At 36.8% G+C, this 22,651-nt stretch overlaps 1 protein-coding gene across 1 annotated transcript in view; it reads left to right on the top strand.

Annotated features, from left to right (window-relative positions):
- OPRM1 (opioid receptor mu 1) overlaps window positions 1-676 on the top strand; it is a 79,005-nt gene extending 78,329 nt beyond the window's left edge. The window contains exon 4 of the mRNA NM_001279979.1: window positions 638-676. Within this exon, the coding sequence (NP_001266908.1) occupies window positions 638-676 (39 nt within the window). The remainder of the gene's footprint in view (window positions 1-637) is intronic.
- The last annotated feature ends 21,975 nt before the right edge of the window (window positions 677-22,651 follow it).

Raw genomic sequence — 22,651 nt, 5'->3', positions numbered from 1 at the left:
ACAATTATTTGTTAATTACAAAACTTGTTCTAATTCCACAGTCCTCTTTCCTTACCTGAAAATAGCAGACCACATTTCCATGTCTCTGGGAAAATGTTATTATTGTTCAACCTACATTATATGCCAGTTTTACAGTGGGGTTCGGGTGGGGTGTACTTCAAATCAGTTACAGGAAGAAAAGTCATTAATTTTGAGAACTGGGAAAAAATAAAAATTTCTTTATCTGGAAATAAGCTTAGAAGTACTGAAAAAAGCATTGCTTTCCTTTTAAAATCTTGGTCAAGTCATAAATAATTTTAGGCTAAAGAAAGGGAAAGGGTGAAAAAGGGGGAGAAAGAGTTTGGATTAACATGTATTTTCTAAGGAAATTATCAATAATATCTCTATGATAACTAGTATACAGTTCTTCTCAGCAGTGTACACAAATTCAAGAGCATTTTCATAATGAGCCAGAAGACTATTCATAGTGCCTGAAGAGATTGATTAATGTCTTGACATTTAAGAAAAACTCAGGATTGCAGGTGAAAGTATACGTAAAGGTCTTCAATACAGTTCTTATGGGCAGAAGATGCTCAACAAGTGTGTGCTGTAACCACATCTGAAATGTTCACTGTCTTTGTTTCTTCTCTCCTTTCAGCTAGAAAATCTGGAAGCAGAAACTGCTCCATTGCCCTAACAGGTCTTATGCCATTTCGACCTTCACCAAGCTTAGAAGCCACCATGTATGTGGAAGCAGATTGCTTCGAGAATGCATAGGAGGCTCTAATTCTCTAGGAACGTGTGTGCTTTTAGGTCATCCAACCTCACTCCTCTCTGGCCACTCCACTCTGCACATTAGAGGGACAGCCAAAGTAAGTGGAGCATTTGGAAGGAAAGGAATATACCACACTGACAAGTCCAGTTTGTGCAAGACACCCAATGGAACCAAAACCCACCATGGTATGTGAATTGAAGTCATCATAAAAGGTGAACCTTCTGTCTGTAATATATTGCTTTCAAGCAAATATTTATGACATCATCAAAGAAAAATCACCTTTTGTTAAGTTCACTATAGTAACACACAAAGTAAATGCTACCTCTGATCAAAGCACCTTGTATGGAAGGTCCAGGTCCTTCTAGTGCTTTGCAAGGGAATGAATGCATTATGCTATTTTTGACCTTCAATGTTCACCTTAAACTTCGCATCCGGCTAAGACATCATTTTCACCTCCATTTCTTGGTTTTGTATTGTTTTAAAAAATAGCATCTCTCTCTCATCTAGCTCCATAACTGAAGGGAAGAGATTAGCATGAAAGGTAATCCAAAACACAGTAATGTGTCAGGCTGTAGAAAAGTTGATTCTCATGCACTGCAAATACTTCCAAAGAGTCGTCATGGGGGATTTTTCATTCTCAGGCCTTCAGTGGTTTGTTTCCTGGTTTTAAATGTGCAGTTTTCTTGCTCCTATTTAAGTGTTCACAAAAGGTAATAGTCAATGAGCTCATCACTTCACCCATGCAGGAAGTCAAACATTAAAATACACTCTTTATTTCTCACTGGTTTCTCCATACTGCATGCTCCCCATGTATTATTTTCTTTTTTTAACTCAGTTTAGAATTCTTATGCCTTTTGAATCAGCGTGATAAAATGACAGATGTTTTTGTTGATTGCCAGAACAGTTTAAACTATTTTTTTAAAGTAGATCCAATAAATGTAATCTCGAGACAGAAAGACTCAAATGACCATATAGAAAAGTGTGTCATCTACTTTTCAATCCTGTGTAGTTACTCGGATGTGAAATATTAAAAATGGCCCAAAAATATTTTCGTGAAGATTGTGTTTATATAATGTCATCACCAATATTTTGGTCTTTTTGATCTCTGCTTAATGTCAAGTTTCCCTTTGTAAAGTGTCAATCTTCTAAATAGCTTCTCTAAGACAATTCTCTTTGACTGGTTTTCTTTATTGTAAAATACAGTAGAGATCTGGCAATCACCCATTTTACTTGATCTAGGTAGACAGCCAAGTCAGATGGCTTATGCCGAGAAGCTCTCCCCTTTAAACTTTTGTCAGCATTGATTACATGAATCAAATACCATGTAGTTACCTATGAAGACACAAGCAAAAAAAAAAACTAGGCTGCTGACTTCTGAGTGTTCCTCAGTCTACAATCTGCCAGAAGACCCCATTGTGAAATTTGTATTTCCTCATCGATCTGACAAGGCGCAAATATGTGCCAGACATCCGAAAGCAATGTTTCTGGAAAACATCTGTCATGGATCAGAATAACTGAATTTACCCTCAGATCTATTGGCTCTAGTTATGTGGACTCAACCCATGTGTCCAGTAGATGGGGAAAAAAAAACAAAATAAGTGTTTTAGTGTTTCCTTCTGATGAAGTCTCATGTTTGTTTGTAATAATTTCCATTTCTCAAATATTATGTTCCATTACAGACATGTATTATGTTTGATTTTTTATATTTTCTGACCAAAGTAACTAAAACTAGGACCTTAGAAAGATTTAGAATGTTAAATAAGTATATTAGTGTGTATATATTTACATGTATACATGTATACACTACTAGAGCTTCCATAAGTAAAATGGATAATCCAAAGAGAACACAATGAGATGTTTGCATGTAAATAACTGAGGAGGAAAATTCATGTTTTTCATGGGCTATGATGGTTTCTCTCAAGGGATGACGTAGTATTGCTTTTGCTCATCAGGCTGTTTTTCAACAATCATTTTTTCTGTCTAACACCAGCTCCTAATATGAATTACCTGGCACATTGTTGAGAGCAACTTCACCTTCAAGTAGGCCCTGATCTATCTTTTCCCACAAATGTCATGTGCTTGAACAAGTTTCTTCCATGTCATTTTCGAGACTCTACACAGAATACACAATAAACGGGGTTATTATTTAAAAGGACATTCTGAAGTAAACAATAAATAAGTGCATTGTCAACATTTTTCATTCAAAACCATTTTTTACGGTAAATTTGTTAGAACCTTCTGGCAATTCCAAGGTAAGTAGCAACATAACAACCCTAAAACAACTAGATAGGCTAAGGTTTCTGATAAAATCTGAAGACAAAGAAAATGAAATATTCTGCTTTTTTCTTCTTTCTAATTTCTCCCTTGCCTAAGGATGCAAGTTCTTCCTGGGTTGGTATCCCAGAAATGCAGACTGTAGATATGGGGCAGAAGTTTTGCTTCTTCACCTGATTACTTGCTATGGAAATTCTAGCTTATCGTGTCCCAAGCAGTTAGTGATCTTTTCTCCTTCAGTCTCCACTGCTACTTTGCTCCTGCATCACTCTTTCCTTGCTAATCATTAGAAAGGAAAGAAGAGGAAAGAGACTCGGCTGGGGGAATGGTGAATCCCTAGGACTCTGCTATTAATGGCCCCATGGGAAAAGGCTATGTCCTCAGAAGGGGATTTGATCATGCTTTTGTTTTAGGCCCCTAGCTGTAACATTCTAGACCTACGTTAACAATTTAATGATGTTGAATAATAGAGTATAGTGAAGACGCTAAAATTTGAGCTTCAGGGTCATGCAAACCCACATCTGAACACACTTTGACATTTTTTGGCTTTGTGGTTTTGAGCAACATATTTAAGCTCTCCTACCTTCAGTCTTCCTTTGAAACCATGGATAATAGCAACCTTACTGAATTGTGCTAAAGATTAAGTGACATAATATATACAAAAACTTGTCCTACCAGGCAGCAAATGCTTTCCGTTTGCAATGAAAATTACAGATGAAAACTATCAATACCAGAAAAACAACAAGGGAAACTTGGGGAATTCACTGGGAACAACCTCTGCTCACCTTTGGCACGAAACCCTGAGAGAAACCTCCTTGAGAAGGCAGGAAGCCCCTCAAGGGGAGCCTTCTGTAATAGACAACCCCAGCAGGGCTGTCAGAAGGAGGACTCCTAATCTGGCCATTTGAAACACTTCTCAACATTGAAATAGATAGTTGCAGTTTTAAAATAAACTCTTCTAAGACAGTCACGAGGAGGTAAGAGAACATTTATTTTCTTCAATAATATGACTGTGTTGATAAAACTGATATCCATTCACTTGCAAATTTTAATATTGAAAAAGTCTCACTTAGCTCATTTACTATTACCAAAAAATGCTAACAAATTCTGTTTCCAGCATTATCACAGCATGCCCTTTACATCTCAGGATCCAGGCAAAAGTTGAAATTCAGAAACATAGATATGAAATGCAACTAAGACACAAAGAAAATACCTCTGAAAAGATTCTCACCATATTTATCACAAAGCCCCCAAAGCATTCAAAGTCTTTACTTAAGCCAAGTCTATTTATATGTTTAAAAGCTAAAAACAAGATATTTTTGGTAATGCTTCAATTAAATGTTTCATCTAAATATGTGGAAATAAGATGGATACTACATCTCTCTTATAATGATCAGTCTCATACAGACATAGTCTCCATCAACTGATAATTACCAAGATAAGACGGCACTAGAAATTTCTCCAGCTTATGCCATGAACATTGTGGAAGCTGATACTATCTGTTAGGGTATTACAAATTCTAGAGGATTCTAGCCAAAGCAAACTAAGAATAGGACATGGTAGCTTAAGTTTCTCAGCTTCTCAACTGGCCACACACATCCAAGTTGTGGTCGAACAATTCTTGAGGTCAATCAGAACCAAAAAGCTGTTGCTGGAAGAAATATTATCCTCTTCAGAGAAATATCCACCAACAGAAAATTAGTTTCTCAAGGAATCCTTACTGCTGTTTTAGAAACATCAAGATTATTGCCTAGATTCTCAGCATAATTCTTTACTCGCAGGTCTATTGCTTGGGCTCAGGAGAAGAATGAGAACATGAAACTTTGTAAATGTCTGGGACTACTGTATTTCCCCCAGTTTGAGATGGTTCACGATCTATAGTCATAGAAGAGGGCATGCAGATTCCATTTAAGACCACTGCCAGTAAGGTCTAAGGCAAAAGTCAATTAAAGAATTCAACCCTGGGACATTCATTTAAGAGCCATTTAATCCATCTAATTACAAACTATTTCACCCATAGTCAATGTTCCCCACTGTTATCAAAAATGTAAAAAGTACAAGGAATTGTGTACATTACAAACTGCTCCAGAAGCAAAACCAAATGTGGATAGCATTGTGAGCTGCAGTGTGTGGCAAATGTTCAACTTTTTGTTATGTAATACCACCATGATATTTCTTAAAGCAGTAGGCAGATGAGTCAAGTTCAGTTTAATGCAAACAATATTACTGTGTCCTAAGCACTTCTGTTACCTGGAAAGGGATCTGATCCCAATCCCAAAAGAGGGTTCTTGAACCTCATGCAAGAAAGAATTCAGGGGAGTCCATAGAGTAAAGTGAAAGTGAAACAGGTCAAAGTCAATGGTCTTGTTGTCTAAGGTGTTACCCAAGGTTGTCTGACAACCAAGAAAATTAAGGTATATGGACACAAAGGGTGAAGTTGGAGTGAAAGTTTAATAAGCAAAAGAAGAAAATTCTCTGCAGCAGGGAGGGGAGCTCAAGAGAGTTGCTGTTTTTATAGCTGAATCCAAAAGCTTTTATCAGAAACTCCTCTCATCTCTGTAGCTATTTGAGTAACTTCTCTTATCTGAAAGCTGTCTCTATAACTGCCTCTATCTATGCAGCTGTGGGATGTCTCCAGGAGAGCACAAAACATAGCTTCTCTTGTTTGTATAATTGTGGGTTTGTTTCAAGTAAGCTTATTTCCTCCCTGTGCAAGTTCCCATGGAGCAGAAAAAAAGAGGAAACTTTTTCCTGGGAGCCGGCTAATTGCACAATGAACAAAAGGCTTCTATGCTGGGCCTTACTTTCTAATAGCGCAGCAGTTACAGTCTGAGTTTTCCCCAGGCTGATCCATTTTTGCCTGTAGCTGTGATTTTTCAGGCAGGCTGATTCTCCAAGGACTAGACTTTACTATCTACCTAAGTGATGTTTCCTTTTCTTCTCCCTCTAAAGCAAGTGTATTAGGAAAGTAAAGGAGCAAGGCATGGCTACTCCATAGGCAGTGTAGCCCCAAGGGCTGCTGGTTGGCTATTTTGTGGTTATTTCTTGATTATATGCTAAACAAGGGGTGGATTATTAATGAGTTTTCCGGGAAAAGAGTGAGCAATTCCAAGAACTGAGGATTCTTCCCCTTTTAAAACCATATAAGGTAACTTCCTGACATTGCCATGGTATTTGTAAACTGTCATGGTACTGGTGGGTGCCTTTTAGCATGCTAATGCATTATAATTTGTGTATAATGAGCAGTGAGGACAACCAGAGGTCACTTTTGTTGCCATCTTGGTTTTGGTGGGGTTTGGCCATCTTCTTTACCACATCCTTTTATCAGTAAAGTCTTTGTGACCTGTACTTTGTGTCAACCTCCTATCTCTTCCCATGACTTAGAATGCCTAACCTCCTGATACCTAACCCAGTAGGTCTCAGCCTTATTTTAACCAGCCCCTATTCAAGATGGAGTTGCTCTGGTTCAAACACCTCTGACACTTGAATCAAAAATATAAGGACCATTGACACTGGGATTTTAGGGGAGGAAAAATAGATTGAGAGTGAACTAAAAGTACTTTTGTAAAAAGGTACTTTCCACACAATATTGAATAAATGCAGTATATACATTTTTAAAGGAATTTTAAGAGCTCAGAAATCATTAAAGTTAAATGTATCAATTTTTAAAGCAAGTTCTGACCCAAATGTATAAAAAGATTATTCTAGACCCTAGGCAAATACTCAGAGAAAGATCAATTTTCTAGGGGTTTTTCCCATCATGCATTGTAAACAAATTTAAGAATATACTTTTTCAATTCACTTTGCATTTCTTCTTACCTTGTACTGAGAACTTCATTAAAATCTACACTTGAAATTGCACTTAAACTTTACAAAATTACAGAAGAAGTTGTTTTCCACAGGTATGCAGTGGGATGTTAAAGCTCAAGATGTTAGTTCCTAGGAACACGCCATCCCATACCTACAGAAATGGGGTGCTATTTCCATATAATCTCTGTGACACATGGGGTGAGCCCTTCTTTTCTGTCTCAGTCTCAAAATACAGTAAGTCATAGAGAAGTACTTCATATGCTCGAAACTAAAATAAAACTTTATTGTAATACATTAATATGCTCCTAGAACATACTACTAGGTCTGAGACAACGCAAAAGGTTCATTATTTATTTGGCAAGAGCAAGGTAAGAATCAAGCAGAAACAATAAAGGGAAGAAAAAGAGATGAAAGCTTACTCATCTTATCCATTCTATCTGTGGAATTATTTGGCCACACACCTTGCTGCCACTCAGAGAAAGTAGCTCTCCTCACTACATTTTACCCAAAGAAATTATCTCTAAAGGCACTCAGATGTTTGGTAGAGCAAGTAGCAATTCTACTGAAGGTTGTAAAGTTTCCATAGAATCTCTCAGACCAGATATAGGACCTACCAAAGGCCACAGCTGAGCAGAAGCAGCTACATTAGACAGTTTTCCCTCTATGTTTCAGGCAAACTTGTCCTGTGGGAGCAACACAAAACTATACTCGTTTTTTGTTAGTGTAAAAATTGCCCAATATTAACCAGAGCAGCCCAAAATGTTTCAGGGAAAGAACAGACATATTTATGTTTTTCAGATGATGTATCTTCATTTTCAATTTTGAAAGAACAGTAATATTAATTATATCCCATGCAGCAGGATAGTGACAATTTTGATGGTACTTGACTTTGCCTGTATCATACATCTCAATGATCTATTATCATCCAAAGCTATTTCATGAATTAAATATAGTTTTCTACCTGCCCTACAATTGTGTACATAAAACTCAAACCACATTAAGCAATAAACCTCTTTCATTACACAGGTTTAGATTTAGAGGTTTGTTGCTTAAGTTCCAACTAATAGTATCACAGTCTTAGCATAAGCATACTCATAAAGAAAAATAAATATTTGTTTTAGGTTCTAAAGAAAGAGCATAGAGGCCCTTTGAGACAGTGGGGAAAATTCATCTTGATACTGTCACATGCACCATAATAGGAATTTTTAGCAACAAAAACCTTCCAGAGCAAGCTGGTTTCCAATATTACCTGCAACTTCCTTTGCAATTTGATTTTTGAAAGGACCCGAAAGTTGAAAACAGGCTATCGTATCCCATTTGCTTTCAATCTCTTAAATGTACACTCTTTTGCTTCAAATGCATAATGTTTTATTTAAATTTTCACTGCCCACCAAGGCTAGAAATTTTTCAGTGAATACACAGGGTTACAAAATACCAAGTGGAAATGAGAGAAGTCATATAAACCAAGGAATATGTAGGAGAAGAGAAAAAGAGAAAATAAAGGAGACAACCATTTTCCTAAGAGTAAAATTTAACATGCACTGAACATCATGGGTGAGCTTCATTAATTTAAGCATAGCAAAAGTGCTTTAATTAACAAGTATCAGTGAGAAGGGAGAGGAGATTACATTTGCGTGACCTAAAGGTTGTAATTTCACTGTCCAAGAGGACCAAGACAAAGAAGTTCTGGGAAGGAGAACAGCAATTATTTTCCATTTCAACAAGGGCAGAAGTGTCCCAACACTACATAATATTTGCAAAATTCAAATGTCTCATAGGCTCTCCTTCCCTGGTTCCCTCAGGAGCTGGGTTTCTGGGTTACAGAAGAGCTTTTCATATTCTGTACCTAGTTGTGGTGGCAATTGTCACCACCCCACACTGCTGTGACACCAAAAGAACCAAGCCTAGAATCAACTGGTTCCTCTTTTCATCTGCAAGGCAGATTTGGCTTCCACGGTTGTTCACTGCTCTGCATTAGGAAGGCTCAGTGACAGGTGTACACCCTTCAGTGACCCCTCAAAGGCTCTCCAAGCAGAGGTAAACATGTGTGTCCTGCTGGTGACACATTAGACTTCTTACTTTCCCCAAATTAAAAAGTGTCATGTGCCACACTATATGCCCAAAGTTTCCTTCACACAACACAGCCTTGAGATGCAGTATTAAATTCTACACTTTTCCTACCATAGCGGTACATGTGGCTTTTCTTTGCTGTGTTCTAAGACATCATCCTTTGAAATCAGTGGCTATTATCATTTAAGGATTCTGCCAGAGACTTCCAAAAGAAGAGGTCTCGTTTATAAAGTGAATGTGAATAAAGTGGTCAGTTAGGTGTTTTCAGAAACACTTATTCCCTACCTGCCTACTCTTTAAAGTTTTGGGGGTTTGGGGGAGGTTTTGCTTGGGTTTTAGTTTGGGTTTTTGTTGCTGTTGTTTGTTTATTTATTTGTTGTTGTGTTTAAGACTTTTTACTTGTCCCTGAAATGTTTGTCATCACACAAATATATGCTCCTTAGAATAAGAAATACCAGACTAGATTAGAGGTCCACACCACCAATTGAGATGTATCTGTGCTCGTGACTTGACAACGTGGTGGGTCAGCTACAACTCTCCCCACTCCCTGCTTTCACTAAGTAACAACTCTTTTTTCTCCATCATTTTGACTTAGAACCAGTTACAATTCAATCTCCAATATCCTGACTAGCACAAGATATCCAAGAGTTGATTCTTGTTCTCCTGAATCTCTGCAGGTGGCAAATTTGATTCCTGCTGCCTGTTCCTGCCTCTGCAGGGGTCCATTCAGAAAACAGGAAAATAACAAGGGCTTCCTGTAATTCTCTTTGGCTGTGATACAATTTGTTCCCATCTGCCCCCAGGCTTACCCATTGCTCTGTGTCAATGGGGAGCTATTACTGATCACTGCTGTATTAACTCAAAACTCATTTGCTTTATGAGTTGCTTTATTCATGGCCCTTATTTCTCAAGGGACCAGAGAAAACCAATAGGCCTACTCCCCGGCTGAGTACTTTCCATGCAAGCTACTGCATCTGTACAAATTAAGTTCAAATAACAGAGTATGTCCAAGATTTATAAATTCAGTATTACAAATAGTAATCTAGCAAGTGCTCTCAGGATCCCCTTGCTGCGTGTAAATCAATCATATAACTTCTGCAGGGCCTGTGGGAAAATAACAATAAGAAAACCTGGTGTTTACCTGAAGAGCTACCCAGTGATTTGTGTGTTTTCTTCATAAACTTCACCCATTTATTAGAAGAACAAAATGAGGATGGAGTTAATTCCAACTTCAAGATTCCTTTTTTACTTTTATAATTAACTCCTTCCTTCAAACTAAATCTTATCATAACCAAATCCGTAGACCAAATGATTTAATACAATTTCAAATAATGGCTGAAGGTCCATTTATTTTAAGCAATGTTCACCACAACAAAATTCCAAGGAAGTCTAAGAAATGGGACAGTCCACTGAGGATATTTTTGCCAGGATGTAGGTTGGCCCATGAATGTGCACATGCATATAAAAATACGGGCATCTCTTCTAAGTCCTGTTTTTCTCATAATAAGGTTGAAATTCACAAGAAGAAACTGGGAGATCAATTCAATTAGTTTTCTTATTGATCCTGAAGACAGTTGAAGTAATCATGCTGGTTGTTCTTGAACTAGCTGATTTCTTACAGAGACAGCTGGAGTCTGAGCGAATAAACACATCATTGAGGAAAAAGGCTACCTTATACCTCATGCAGAGCTGAGGGTCTGATGAGAACTGCCAGGTAATAGCTATGCTAGTTGTGAAATAAATTTAAAAACTAGAATTGTTTCTTCTAGCTCTGTTTTTGCATAGTGCACAGAGATCTTTGCAAAAAACAGAAGGTTAATGTTAAATTGGACCTATAAATATAAGTCAATTTGGCTCTGTCAAAAGAGAATAGGAGTTTAACCTACATCTGTGTCTTATTAATATTTTGAAGAGCAGGAACTTATGTCAACATCATATATGATTAGAGACTTCCACATAATAATTTGAGTTTTAGTGCCCACTGTTACAGAGTATCATAATGGAAAAACTAATGTCAATAATAATTTCAGATGTGTATTTTAGTTCTCAAAAAAAATCTACATTCATTTGAAAAATAAATCTATTTCTATTCTTGAAACATATTTATTTAGTTCAAGGTCTGATGAGCTCCCAGACTGTTGGGAATTGCTTTGCAGCCTTTCAAGCTTTTGAAGATGCCTGTGATTTTTTAAAATGGCTAGTTTGGTTGAAGTTTCTCTTATCAATCAGGTACTTTGCATTTTAAGTGTACGTTACCACCAACCCCCCAGTATACACACGTGTGCACACACACACAAACAGCATAGTGAAATGGACCCGTGGGAACTATGGTAGTTGTAATCAAAATAAAATGCAATTAGTACTAAAATAAAATTTACTAAAGGCTTACCTCCTTATTTGAAAGTCCAGCATCAATAATTTACTTGCACTCTTGTTATTTACATTTATACTCTGAACATAAACTTAAAATGAAAATTAGAATTTGCTTTCGACTATACTTTTTCTACTTAAATCTTAGTTTGAAATTTAAATTATTTTATCTCTACCCAAACCATCAGTTTCATGGAAATGTTTGAATTTTCATAAATATTGAATCCATAAAATTTAATGCTACCATTTATAATTTAATACTCCAACCATAAAAATTTCTGTGTTAAGCATAGCTATATGAATATTGGCCTATAAATCCCCATTAATTTAATAGGAATTAAGTTAGAAATACTAGTATATATGTTCCCATTACATACTAATTGTATATCCATATAATGGTATTAATACCACTATATGAAAGTATACACGTCATTACATGGGAATATATCTACCAATATACGCAGAACATATAAAGGGAATATATATACCAATATAAATGGGAATTTATATTGGCCTATACATTTCCATTATTTTAGTGGGAATTAAAGAAAAAATGCCAGTTTTCACTAAATCATTCTTCCCCTGTCAATACATTTCCTGAACTTTTTACACACTTAAATAACCAGTTCTGAAAATGTAAAACAGTGAGTGATCTTGTTTTTATTTGGTTATGTTATATGAAAACAAGAAATCCTGCAAGTGCAGATGTATTTTTAAAAAATTGAAAAACTACTCTGTCAAATGTAGCAAATAGAAAAAGTAAGTCTAAACATTAGGTGCTCTGCCACTTGTCATTAAATTTTTTATAACATTAATGACACATTTTTGCTATCCAAATATAATTTCCACTAGAAAAGAAAAGATTCCTGCAATGTTTTAAATTGCATTTGAAATTCAGGTAACTAATAACCCTTGGTTTTAAAAGATACCTGTAATATTTCTGTGGGAAAAGAAAATCGAAATATTGTAAAGAATCTGTTTGAGTAAATGAGATCCTCTCATGGTTGATTAAATTCAGACATTTTAAACAAACTCCTGCCCACAAACTACTTTTTCTCTCCAGCAATACAAATGGCAATTGAATTGTTCCTTCTTTATTCTATAGCTTTAGGTCAAACCTAACGTAAGCAATCAACTCTTCCACCCATTGGCCTCCTTCTAGCTGCTTGCATTCCTGAGTCTGAAACAAAGGCAGAATCAATTCATTTCCTTGACAGTGTGGGAAGTGAAATAAAAGCTAGACCCCTGCCACTGTGCACGTGGATTGAGGTTCTACGCCAGGGTGACATTTTAATTTACAGTAGTCCTGGTACCTAAACAGCACATAGAAATGTCAACTGATCATATTAAAATTAAAAAGTCTAGAATAGTCTCTGCTTTACAGATTTTGCATCCAAGTAAGTAAAAACATAACCACCTTTCAAAACATAGTATAAAATCCACAAGTGTAAGAGTGAGCACAACATGCTTCCTGTCTGTGTTTTTAAGGACTTTCCCCACATCTGCTTTACAAAAGCATTTGCCTGGGAACCTGTATTTCACCTATACGGCCCTGCCGGGAAAATAGAGACAAATACATATATTGTTTGTTGTAATAATACACACAAATGAATGTTTAAAAAACACAACATTGCTTTCCTTTTGGTGGTCTGGGAGTTTTTCTTCAATTTTTGCAGTTTTTTTCTTCATTAATGTGTAAGTTCCATCATAATGTCTGTTTACTATTGAAAAATAAATATCTTCATTTACAGTATACACAAAGCTATTATTTCATATTTTATGCACATTTCCAGATAGGTCAGGATGATCAGATGTAGCTTTCAAAAGAACTACCTGCTAAATTATAATGATTTTAAGTGCAGATCAAAATGTCAACTAGTGTATCAAACAGTGAGCAATTCACTAAATTATTTTTACATTACTCCTATTTGACTTTTTAAGATAGTTGTATGTACAAATTATAAATTTTTGCATTGTATTATTCTTGATGTACCAGCATACATAAACATATTGGTCTGTATTGTGAGTTTCTTGCATGTAATGTGTAATTATATGTGACAAATAAAACCTAAAAGTGATAAAAATCTAGGTTTTTCCTCGTCTTTCTCGTTCTCACATAACTGACCTGTTTTAAAATAATATATCCTAAATAAATATTTCAATGTAGGTAAGTAGCCTACAAATTAGACTAACAGACTATTTGATACTAAATAAATACTTCAAAATAAAGAAGTGAACTTTTTCTCTTTATGAATTATTTCTATCTTTAGAACCAAAATGACTCTAAACCTTGACAACCATGACTTATTAAGCTAGAATTCTAACCAAACCATACAGAGAAAAAAATATATATCCACAGTAAATTCTATCATTGAAAATATAGGTAGCTAAATCCACTGAGAGTCTACTTTTTTTTTTTTAATTTGCTCTTGATGTTTTCAGCAGGAAAATTCTTTGCAAGAAACAAAGAGTTTGATAAGGTGAAATTCAAAGCATACTCTGGGTTGCTAGGTATAGTTTTTTGAAGTGGAAACATCTCAACATGAAAACACTTTCTGGTAGGAAAAAAAAACTATCTCAAAGTAACGTTGCATAACTTTAGAGTGCCTATTGAAAAAAATTACTTACAAGGGCCTTTTGAAAAGAAAAATCTATATCCCAATATGTAAAAAGTTCCTCTCTTTGGCCAGGCGTGGTGGCTCACACCTGAAATCCCAGCACTTTGGGAGGCCAAGGTGAGCGGATCACAAGGTCAGGAGATCAAGACCATCTAGGCCAACATGGTGAAACCTCATCTCTACTAAAAATACAAAAAAAAAAAAAAAAATAGCTGGGCGTGGTGGCACACACCTGTACTCCCAGCTACTTGGGAGGCTGAGGCTTGAACCCAAGAGGTGGAGATTTCAGTGAGCCGAGATCATAGCATTGCACTACAGCCTGGGCGACAGTGTGAAACTCCATCTCGAAGAAAAAAAAAAAAAAAAAAAAAGAGTTCCTCTCTTCATAGCATTAACAGATGTAATTTCCTGATACACAGTTTTTATCTTGCCCTTCTGCTCAAAAGCTTTGAATGGTGTCCTATTACCTAACAACTAAAGTCTGATCCCTTCCCATGACATTCAAGGGCCTTCGTATTTTGTGTGAATATGCCACAATTTATTCACCCATTCTGCTATCAGTAGATAGAAATTTGGGTCACCTCCAGTCTCAGGTGGTCATGATGTTAGTGTGTAACATCTTCTGGTACACTTGCATGCATTTGTCTTAAGTATATATCCAGAGATTGAATTCCTTAGCAAATAATACCAAATGGTTTTCTAAAGTGACTTTACCAGTTTATCCTCCTTCCCATAGTGTGTGAGAAATTTCCAGTGCTTCTCTTCCTGATCAATATATGACATTAGGCTGGACACAATGGCTCATGCCTGTTCTCCCAAAACTTTGGGAGGCTGAGGTGGGAGAGTCACTGGAGACCAGGCTTTTGAGACTAGGCTGGAAACATTGTGAGACTCTGCCCCTCATCGTCACCTCTACAAATAAAAAACAAAAAATTAGATTGGCATGGTAGAGTGCACCTATAGTCCCAGCTACTCAGGAAACTCAGGCAGGAGAATCAGTTGAGCCCAGGAGTTCAAGTCTACAGTGAGATGTGATCAATGCCATCATACTCCACCCTGGAGCCCAGGAGTTCAAGTATGCAGTGAGATGTGATCAATGCCATCATACTCCACCCTGGGCAACAGAGTGAAATCCTGTCTTAAAAAAATATATATATTGTTGTGGGGAAATAGGGGAGGGACAGCAGAGGGTGGGGAGTTGGGGAGAGATAGCATGGGGAGAAATGCCAGATATAGGTGAAGGGGAGGAAGGCAGCAAATCACACTGCCACGTGTGTACCTATGCAACAATCTTGCATGTTCTTCACATGTACCCACAAACCTAAAATGCAATAAAAAATATACAAATATAATTTTACTTATATATAATAATATAAATAATAGAAAGTAATAATATAAATATATATTTATGTCTACTTACACGCATATGTTATATAAACTTTTTACTTGCTCTTTATTGAGTTGTACATTATGTTCCATTGACTTGTAGTTCTTTCTACTTTCTGGATATAAGTCTTTAACTGGATACACAGTCATGCATCACTTAACAACAGGCGTGTTCTGAGAAATACATTAAGTGACTTCATTATTATGTGAACATCACAGAGTGTACTTCTACAAACCTAGATAGTAGAACCCATTTCACACCTTGGCTATATTGTATAGCTTATTACTCCTAGGCCACAAAACTGTACCACATAGTTCTGTAATGAATATTGTAGGCAACTGCAACACAATGATATGGAAAAAGTACAGTAAAAATGTTAGAATGGTCTATTCATATCCTTTGCCCAGCTTTTGACAGGATGATTTGTTTTTTCTTGCTGATTTGTTTGAGTTCTTTGTAGATTCTGGATGCATAGTTTGCAAATATCTTCTCCCATTCTGTGGGTCATCTGTTTACTTAAAAGAAGCTATACAAACAGTCAACAAACATATGAAAAATGCTCAACACCACTCTTAATCAGGGAAATGCAAATTAAAACCACAGTGAGATACCACCTTACACCTACAAGAATGGCCATAATTTAAAAATAAAAAAATACTAGATGTTGGTGTAGATGTGGTATAAAGGGAAGTCTTTTACACAGCTGTTAAGAATGTGAACTAGCACAACCACTAAGGAAAACAGTATGGAGATTTCTTAAAGAACTAAAAGTAGAAACACCAATCAATCCAGCAATCCCACTACTGGGTAGCTACCCAAAGGAAAAGATGTCATTACATCAAAAAGACACCTACATGCATATGTTTATAGCAGCACAATTCACAGTTGCAAAAATATAGAACCAATCTAAATGCCCATCAACCAATAAGTAGATAAAAAATATACAGCACACATACACCATGGAATACTACTTAGCCATAAAATGGAGTGAAATAATGGCCTTTGCAGCCACCTGAATGGAGTCGGAAGTCGTTACTCTAAGTGAATTAACTCAGGAATGGAAAACAATACATCTTATGTTCTCACTTATAAGTAGGAGCTAAGCTATGAGGATACAAAGGCATGAGATTGTTGTAATAGACTTTGGGGACTTGGGGAAAGGGTAGAAAGTAGTGAAGGTAAAGGACTACATATTGGGGACAGTGACACTGCTCAGGTGACAGGTGCATTAAAATCTCAGAAATCACCACTAAGTAACTTACTCATGTAACCAAAAACCACCTGTTCCCCAAAAACTATTAAAATAAAATAAAGTATTTAACTTATTTATGTAACCAAAAACTACCTGTTCACCAAAAAACTATTGAAATACAATAAAATTTTTAAGTAACAAAAAAACTAAGGATATAATAATTATAATACTTTTCCAAAAGTAACATTTAATACTTGCAGAATAATTCTCCCTTATTAAGGAAATAATTTTCTTGCTTGTATGCAATAAATTAAAGATGATAATAAAATGTGGGTGGAAATGAAAAAATGGTATTAGAATCTTATGGGACCACAGTCATAAGTGGTCTATCACTGGTTGAAACTTTGCTATATTGTGCATGACTGCATATATTGCAAGTATCTTTTTCCACTCTATGGCTTCAATTTTTAGTCTTTTAAAGTCTTACTTGGATGAATGAAAGTTCTGGATTTTAATATGGTCTAATTTTCAATGATAGTGGTTGTTATGCCCTATTTAAGGAGATTTTTGCCTACTACAAAGTAAAGAAGATATTCTCCTATGTTTTCTTCTAGTAGCTTTTACCTTTCACAATCTACAATCTATATGAAAATTGTTTCTAAAGTAGGCACAATGTCCTCTGTTTCCACATGGACATTCAGTTGACGCAATACCTTTTATTGAAAAGACTTTTGTCCCAAGTTCATTATCGTGTACCTGTGCCAGAATTCAGGCAACCCACTGTGTGTGGGTCTGTTTCTAATTGTTTAATCTATGCCATGTATCTGCCCATTCTGTTTTAGATACCGTGAGTTTACAGTGAGTCTTGATTATCTAGGAGCCTAAGTTGTCCAAGTTCTTCATTCTCAAGACTGACTTTGCTTTTCTTCACTCTTTACATTTCCATATAAATTTTAGAACTAGCTCATTCATTTCTACAGAAAAGGCCAAAGGGATTTTGATGAAGATAAAGTGTGGTCTGCTGGAAATGGCCTATAGTTTGGTTGACTGGGACATACGGTTTGAAAGCTGAGCAATGGAAGAAACTTTAAGTTTGACTGAAGGCTTATTTTTTAAAACTTTGGCTGTCATTTAAGGAATATGTACTTTATTCACTGTATAGTGGGGAACCATCAGTAATCTCTAAGCACAGAAGTCAAATGGTTAGATTTGTCTTTCTGAAAGATCGCTAGGAGGCAACATCCATGCCTAATTCCCATCACCTAAATTCCCAGATATCTACTCTAATATAGTTATGTTCATACCCAGGATCTGGGAGATGAGTTCTTCCTTCTGGAACCCTAAATCAGAGAAGTTGTTTCATGCCTAGGTTTGCGGGAAAGAGACCTCACCATAGAATGGAGTAAACACAGCCAACCACATAATTCTTTATGATGCACCAACATTCAATCCAAGCTTCAGTTTGAGAGGCAGAAGAGTACCCTCTCTGAAATGGTTCATATCTGTAGAGAAGACCCGTAATTCTTTGAGATGGGCAGGAAAAGACCAGCAGATACAATGGCTCTGTCACTGAAGCTGTGCCTGAATCACCCAACCTGCACCTCACATCACCCTTTGCCCTCCCTATAATCCCTAGGCTGAGGTAGGGATCCCACTCAGCACTGACAGTGCTCGAGACATAATACGTCCAGAAGCCACAGTGTGTACAATAAAACACAACAAAACAGCAACTTGTGAAAAGATATTCAACCAGGACTCAGACTCCTCACCCTCAAACTTTTGACCCAGATAAGAGGAGCGATCAGGCCAAGCTGCAAAAGTACAGATAGTTTTCCAGAAACTGGCTAGCTCAGCAGCTAATTTAAAATCTCATATGCATTTTTTTTTAGGACAAGAGTCAAAGAAAACCACTATCTGAGAAGGGAAAATGAGAATAGTAGTTAACCCAGTTGTCAAAAATAGCTGACAGGAACTATTTAAATTAGATTTCCTTTTGGGAAGAGAAGATCTCAGAGCCCTTCTTTCATTCCCATCCATAGTCGATGGGTTTCCCAGGGCCAAGCTGGCAGCCAACCAAGACTTGGATCGTTTCACTAAGTCAAACTATAATCCACATTCTAACAATGCTTTTTGTATTTCTTTTTTGCTATATGTACTGTGGAATTCATTGGAGGTGCCAGAATATGAGAACAGGTATCTTCCCGTATTAAGTTTATGCACCCATCCTAAAGAATATTGATATTTGGCCAGATGCAGTGGTTCACACCTATAATCCCAGCACTTTGGGAGGCCAAAGTGGGTGGATCACCTGATGTCAGGAGTTCAAGACCAGCCTGGCCAACATGGCAACACCCCCATCTCTACTGAAAATACAAAAATTAGCCAGGTATGGTGGCCGGCACCTATAATCTCAGCTACTCGGGATGCTGAGGCAAGAGAATCACTTGAACTGGGGAAGCAAAAGTTGCAGTGAGCTGAGATCACACCATTGCACTCCAGCCTGGGCGACAGAGTGAGCCTCCATCTCAAAAAAAAAAAAAAGAAAGAAAGAAAGAAAGAAAGAATATTGATAATTTGTCCAGATCGAGGGGGAGACTTAGTTTTTTAACTCTATCTTCTTCCTAGTGGCAGGCTCCATAACCAACTTGAACAGGATATAAAAGGTTTGGTCCAGCCATGGTGTCCAGCTTTTCTGAGCTACCTGAGCCTCATATTTAGGCATATAGAACCTTTTGGCCTTGGCATGGAGACATGAAGTTTCCAAAGGAATGAAGGCAGTAGCTGTGTGCACCATTCAACATTTTCCTAGTACAGCCTAGTTCTCCCAGCAGTGCCAAAGCTGCTAATTTCCCGTTGAAATTCCTATGTGTTTTCTGAAAGGAAAGTATACCCAAAACATCAAGATAGAGAGAAAAGAATTGAAGGATTTTATATTTAATAGTCCCTAAAGAAGCATCATCGGAAATATTAAACTCAAAACCTTGCTGTGCTTTACCTGTGTTGAGTATTTTCACCATTTTGACTTACATACAGAATCATTAGGGGAATAACTCTCTCGAGTATTTAGCACCTATAAAGGTGTGATTTGGTTGTGACTCTGGTAAGGCTGAGACATCATATCCCAGAGAGGCCTGGGTGATCACATGGAAATGGTTGAATCACAGGCAAACCCCTACCTGTGCCACAGCCTATCACTAGCTCTGTTTTCCACGGCTTCCATTTCTCCATCTCTCCAAACCACTCTCCTGCCCCTCCCCTCCCTGACTGCACCATGGCTTCATTCCAAAGCTAAATATTTAATATGAAGGACACTCTGCCAAAAGTGGATGGAGAGGAGAAGAAATAAGAGAAACTCCTATGAGGATGTGTGTATCGTATTAGGCTGTCCCTGACTCTTCTTGTAAAACTATGGTGTCCATTTCAGCTGAATCATCTAGAAAGAGATATCAGATATATCTAAGTGATTCTGTAGACTGAACTTATCTAAATCTCTCATACCCACCTGAGAATTCTCTCTCTAGAATGGCCAGGGGGATCTCATATTCCACCTAATCCCTCAGCCCCTCAGCTAGATTCCTTAGCCCTCCTCCTGCACTGGCCCATCATCCCCATAGACAGTGCCCAAAACAGTCTGAAATGCAGGTACAACAAAAATATGTATCTCCTTTAGTTCAAATACAGGGTAGAGTGGTGAAAACTTGCAGCTGCTTTCTATGAACTACCTATAAAATGTGGATGCAGCTGGGATTTGAAGGGACTCCAACATGTGACTTGCAAAGGAAGGGTGACAAAGGAGCCAAACTGAGTAATAGGTAGCTGTCCACACCAACTTGTCCAAAAACATTCCTTCTGCTATTTGGGAATATAAATTGCCTTTGAAAGGAGCTCACATTTTAAACCTTTTAATGATAATAAAAATTTTAATAATGATATTCTGAACATTCATCAAGTGCAAATTATGGTCGTTGCATTAAGATATTTAGTGTCTCATTTAATCTTCACCAGAACCTTAGACAGTAATACTAACAGCCCATTTCACAGATTAAGAAACCAAGCCTGAGAGATCACATTACCCACAGTAGCCCGTCTAATATATTATGTCAAAACTATACTTTTAACCTCCACATTACACTACTTCCTTCAAAAATTATTCCCCATGCATATAGGTGTAATGTCTATGAAATACAAGTCCATGATTGGAAAAGTAGGTTTTTTTAATCACTGTACATAGATGTAATATTCTCTTTACATCTATGTACAGTGAATAAAGAGAATATTACATCTATGTAAAGAGAATATTACATCTATGTACAGTGATAAAGAGAAAGAAAAAGATAGGAGTATATTTATTATTTTAAAATGTATCTGTTACCTCTGAATATACTTGCTTTCTGTGGCATGCTTGTGCAAGGCTAACTTATTTTATATTACTAAATAAATAAACCTTTATGTACTCAGTTATAGATGTTAATAATTTTATTTCCAGTTAGAAATATTTTTCTACAATTCAATAAATTGTTAAATTTATTTAACAGAATAAAGTTAACAGATAAACAGAATTCCATTCATAAGGACTCTATACCAGGGCCACATTGGAAATTTTAAGAAATTCAAAAGAGAAGATTCTGGTGATATTTACAATCTTGCTCCAATTTTTGATCTTACAGATCAAAATGAAAGTGTACAGTCTTTACACATACAGCAAGAGAATGGTACAGATTCAGTCCTGGGTCAAATAATACATGTTTTATATACCATGAAAGATCAGAAAGAAACACCATTTCAGCCACAATTAGGCTGGAAAACTTCACAGGTAAAATAGAAGTGAGTATGAAATCAAAATCAATGGACAGGAGAAGAAGGAAGAAGAATTTGCATGAGCCAGACACAGCATAATAACCCTGAAGACCCAGAATTCAGGGCTAAGACCCAACTCTCTGTTGAAGAATCCTCACATTCATGAATAATATTCAGTATTCATTTGTTTCCAACTAACATGGGGCATAATGCCAAGCACTGGAAATAGAGATACGGAAAAAAAAAAAAAAAAAAAAAAAAAAAACACAGCCTTCCCCTTCAAGTAGTTCTGAGCCCAGTAGAAAACAAAGAAAATCAGACCAGCGTCTGCCATAGCAATTAAAATTCTGAGCTTTGAAGTTACACTGACCAGGTATAACCTCTTCTACTTACTAGCATATTCTTAACCTCTCTGAGCTTGTTTCTGCTTCTGCAAAATCTCTAATCATTGACATGAGAATTAAATTAGACAGTATACAGAAGGCTTTTAGAAAAAAAAAAGTCATGCAGTTTTTTAATCGTTAAATATTTGAGTGCTAATATTTAAAATGCCTTCATACAGAGGTTATTCTCAGCCCAGCTAATCAATTGAATCGCCTAATTGCTTTAAAATTTAAAAAAAATCAATGTCTGGAACCTGCTCCAGATGAATTATATCAGGCAAGTTTCTGGAGCTGGGACCTGGTCCTCAGGACTTTGTTCAAAGTCCTCCTGGTGAGGATCATGTGCCAGCTTTCTGGGTTTAGCATATGGAAGGAACAACGATCTCTGCCTTTGTGTGTGCCAGGAGGAGCATGTCAAGGTGAAACTGCCTTTGCAAAATTATGACTGAGACAGTGAAAAATGTCCAACTTAAATGACTCCATCATTCCTCTAACCTCCAAGCTGTCCTGTTCATTCCTGGGCATAGGCTGAACTAACTTTAGGAGGAACTTAGTTTAGAGTTTATAGTTTAAAACATATACCATGAAAGTTCAGAAAGAAACACCATCTCAGCCACAATCAGTCTGGAAAACTTCACAGGTAAAATAGAAGTAAGGATGAAACCAAAATCAATAGATAGGATAAGAGGGACATTGCAACAAGAAGAATTTGCATGAGCAAGTTTTTTAACAGTTAAATATTTTAATGCTAATATTTTAGAATGCCTTCATACAGAGGTTATTCTCAGCCCAGCTATTCAGTTGAATTACCTGATCGTTTTAAAATAAAAAATACCAGTATCTGGAACATGCTCCAGATGAATTATGTCAGGCAAGTGTCTGGAGGTGGGACCTGGTCCTCAGGACTTTGTTCAAAAGTCTAGGCAGTGGGTAGGGTGAACCCATTGAGAGGTTACAAAGACGATAACAACCCTTTCCCAAAACAAACCTTTTTGC

The sequence above is a fragment of the Saimiri boliviensis genome, chromosome 4, assembly GCF_048565385.1.
Source record: "Saimiri boliviensis isolate mSaiBol1 chromosome 4, mSaiBol1.pri, whole genome shotgun sequence".
In the NCBI taxonomy this organism is placed as follows: Eukaryota; Metazoa; Chordata; class Mammalia; order Primates; family Cebidae; genus Saimiri; species Saimiri boliviensis.
Note: the sequence above shows the minus strand (reverse complement) of the source record. Positions and strands in the feature narration are given on the sequence as shown.